Raw genomic sequence first — 3,471 nt, forward strand, 5'->3', positions numbered from 1 at the left:
GCAATTTGGACCTATTTCTCTTATTTTAAAAAAATCAATTTGGAGCTATTTCCATAAGCATGTTTTCTAGCACACGGTGGTGGAATAAGAAGTTAGATCCACATCATCCACCAGTGCGCGAAGGGAGGAGGGCAAGGCGATGCTTTGCAACGCGGTCGATCGGTGGTGGTGTTCATCATGCCGCAACCGCAAAACCCCAGTCAGCACCGGCATGGCTGAATGGCCGTTGAAACAGAGCTTCGCTGCATCCACCGACGCGACGGCGCCATGGCCGACTTGCTGTTTGAAACGTCCGTGAAGCGAGTGCATCCACATGTTTTTTCGCCACTTCAATTTCACCACGGACCCACGGACATGGCATCTATCTGCAAGTATTTAGACCGTGTTTGGTTAGGGGATCGCCCCTTTGACCACTAATTAGAGGTATTAAATAAAATCTAATTATAAAATAACCTCCACAATTATAGTACTGTAATGACCTTTAATCGCATAATTGCGATTAAAAGATGATTTATTACCTTTAATCGCATAATTAAAAGATGATTAGGTGTAATTACTGTTGCATCACTATAACCAATTATGGTAGAATTTAATTCATTAGATTCGTCTCGAAAAGTTAAAAAATTTTACAAATAAATTTCGTTTAGTACTCCTTTTTTTGAAAAATTTTCACCTTATGAACCAAACATGGCCTTACATAGGGTCGTAGGCCTTTTTCAAACTTGAAAAGAAAACATCAGTTGGCTTGACGAGAAAGAGGTATCAACATGATGATCGAATGCGCCGCCACTTCGCCGAGATCCCAGCAGGCCAGCGAGCACAGTGCCACCATCGTCGCCTCGGGCGGAAAACGTGTGGCAGGATTTCCCAAAATCACATCCTCTGCTCGGCGGCTCACGCTTTCCACAGCCCAAAAATCAAGCAGAGCAACCGGAGCAAGTATCCTAATCGCTATTCACTAGCACGTCTTTCCTGCTCTGATTCGCGCCGTTCACCACGACCACGTGACCGGGCTGGGCTGGTAGCTCGCCGCCGGGAGCTGCACCTGTTGCGGCGCCACGCAGTGCTGCGGCGGCCACTGCTGCTGCTGCTGGTGGTGGTGGAACGCCTCACCCTGCAGCGCGACGCTAGCTGCGGGGGGCGTGGGCTGGTGCTCGACCTCCATGGACGCGCCGTCGCCGTCCTGATCAGCGTCCACCATCTCGTCGGCCGTCGCCGCGGACCTGGAGGCGGCATGGGCGTGGACCTGGGCGGGCGCCCACGGGACCACGGCCAGGTTGAGGTTCTCGTCCCTGGCGGCCAGCTCCTCGAGCAGAGCCCTGTAGTTGCTCGCCTCCTGCAGCATGGTGCCTGCTGGATCAAATCAGATCAGAATAATTCGAATCAGATTAGTTTCAGGCTTTCAGACATCGATCAGAATTTGCTCGAATTCGTACGGGGGAGTGGAATAGGCAAAGGGGGGGAGTGGAATAGGCAAAGGGGGGAGGGTTGGGACACGTACTCCTGAGCCCGTGGATCCAGTCGGGGCTGACGTGGAGAGAAGGCGCCGGGCGGAGCGGGCCCTGCAGGAGGCTGCGCGCGGCCTCGGCGGGCTGGTACACCACGATCGCCCGCTCGTCGTTCACCGCCGGTGGCGCCACGTCGCCGCTCATCAGCACCCCCTCCGCCACGAACGGCACGCTCGCGCCGGGCTCGACGAGCGGCGCGCTCACAGCGGCCTCGACGGGCGGCACCTCCGCGTCCTGCAACGCGACAGTAATCCCGACACACAAACGCACGCGTTAGCAACCTCATCGGTCGGAACGGAACCAAGGAGAGAGCGAGCGCAAGCGGGGCTAGGGGTGCGTACCAGTCGCCGGATCTTAGTGGCGGGTGCAGGGACCCCGTCGACGTCGAGCCACGGCTGCGGCCCCTCCGCGCCCTTCCTCTTCAACGACGGCAGCGTGGCGTCCACGGCCGGCGCCGCCTCCACCCCGAAAGCCTGCTGCGGCGGCGGCACGCCCGCGCCGGGCACAGCAAGCGGCGCGCCCACGCCGGACTCGACAGGCGGCACCTCCGCGTCCTGCGCAAACCCAACCCAAACGCCGCGCGTTAGCGGCCCCACCCACCACCGGAATCAACGACGAAGGAGAAGGAGAGCGAGAGCGGGCTGCGTGCGCGTACGAATCGGCGGATTTTGGTGGCGGGGGCGGGGGCCCACGGCTCCGGCGCCTCCGCGACCTTCCGCTTCAGCACTGCCGCCGCGGCGTCCATGGCCGTCTCCTCCAGGCCACCGCGCGCCGGGACGCTCCGCTCTCACCCCTCGCTCGGCGGCGTGGTCTCAGAATCGCACCGCGAATCGGGTCGGGTCGCAATGGCGGCGGGTCTCCGTGCCGAACTGCGGTCTGCGGATGCGGGATGCTGCAGCAGCAGCGGTTGCGCGCCGGCTGGATTAAAACTGAGGGGAGTGGGGAGAGTTGGAGAAGGTTCAGCTCGTGAGGGATCGCGAGGGCTCTAGAATATTTCCGCGGCGTCGTCTCGTCTCCCTTATATTTTTCGTTTCGCTTCCGTGCTCCTCGTCAGATGCCGCGCTGTGTGCCTGTGTCAACGCGAACCTGCGTGTGCGCACGGCACCGGGGCTTGGTGGTGCCCACCGTAACTGGGCTCGGGCTGGGAGTGGGACACGGCGCCCACGTGGCCCCCACCGAGAAGATTTTTTTCACTGTGTTCTGCTGGTGCATGGGCGGCTGCTCGTTGCTGCTCCTCCTGCATCCAGAAGCAGCTGTGCAGTAGTCGGCTGCTTTTTGCGGCCGCCCAGCAGGGCTGTTTTCATATGTCACATTTTCATGTGCAGTAGCCGTTGGGTGGCTGCTTTAGACCCTCCAGCCGTACGGCTTGATTGCACAGCCGGAGCCCGACAGCTGGATGCAGCCCACAGCAGCAGCCAACGGACCAGCCGAACACGGTGTTTATCCACTCTCAAGCTTCCAATTCCTGTACGGGAAAAGGGAAAATCGTAGTAACCGCTGGTTGAGGAAGTGATCGCTCGTGAGGGTCGCAGAACGATTGATCGGCGAGGATGAAGCCGGAATACTCTTTTAGGCTTTTACATCATTATTAGATATTAAAAATATTGTGTCAGGCGACTACCATTTCTCCTTGTTCTTCTTGTCTGTGGGGGAATTTTCCGTTCAATTCTTAGCGTGTGATGTTTTCTCCTACCAACAATGCACGCGTAAAAAAATGTGAAATGAACATATTGCGATGCACCGAAAATGTCCTGAAAGGCTACACGGCTAGTTTCATTAACTAGAAATGCTCGCGGCGTTGCCGCTTGTGGCCAGTGGCAGGCCTTTCATTTTTTCTAGTTCCTCTAGTGAAGTGAGGTTTTTATATTCTGGTTCCGAGATCTCTTGCATGTGGGCTCATTTGTTTTTTTTAGCAAAGCATTGTAAATGGTGTATCTTAGAGCCTGTCATTTCATCATCTACA

The 3,471-nt window shown here is 56.9% G+C and overlaps 1 protein-coding gene across 2 annotated transcripts; it reads right to left on the reverse strand.

Annotated features, from left to right (window-relative positions):
* Positions 1-693: 693 nt before the first annotated feature.
* LOC120695731 (protein transport protein SEC31-like) lies at positions 694-2,558 on the reverse strand. Of its 2 annotated transcripts, none has more exons than XM_039978944.1 (4): positions 2,164-2,558; positions 1,850-2,062; positions 1,502-1,742; positions 694-1,353 (listed from the first exon to the last, which is right to left on the reverse strand). In XM_039978944.1, exons 1-4 carry the CDS (start codon positions 2,251-2,253, stop codon positions 992-994), a joined length of 906 nt encoding a protein of 301 aa, XP_039834878.1. In that variant the 5' UTR covers positions 2,254-2,558; the 3' UTR covers positions 694-991. The 2 variants fall into 2 exon arrangements, with proteins under 2 accessions (XP_039834878.1, XP_039834879.1); XM_039978945.1 differs by having other exon boundaries at positions 694-1,350; positions 2,164-2,557.
* Positions 2,559-3,471: the final 913 nt, after the last annotated feature.

The sequence above is a fragment of the Panicum virgatum genome, chromosome 2K, assembly GCF_016808335.1.
Source record: "Panicum virgatum strain AP13 chromosome 2K, P.virgatum_v5, whole genome shotgun sequence".
NCBI lineage: Eukaryota > Viridiplantae > Streptophyta > Magnoliopsida > Poales > Poaceae > Panicum > Panicum virgatum.

Excerpts from the sequence above, each read along its gene's own strand:
- LOC120695731 (XM_039978944.1), bottom strand. The coding sequence starts at position 2,253 with ATGGACGCCGCGGCGGCAGTGCTGAAGCGGAAGGTCGCGGAGGCGCCG. Across the intron at positions 2,063-2,163 it reads CCACCAAAATCCGCCGATTC|GACGCGGAGGTGCCGCCTGT; the intron begins GTACGCGCACGC and ends GGGTTTGCGCAG. Across the intron at positions 1,743-1,849 it reads CCACTAAGATCCGGCGACTG|GACGCGGAGGTGCCGCCCGT; the intron begins GTACGCACCCCT and ends GTCGCGTTGCAG.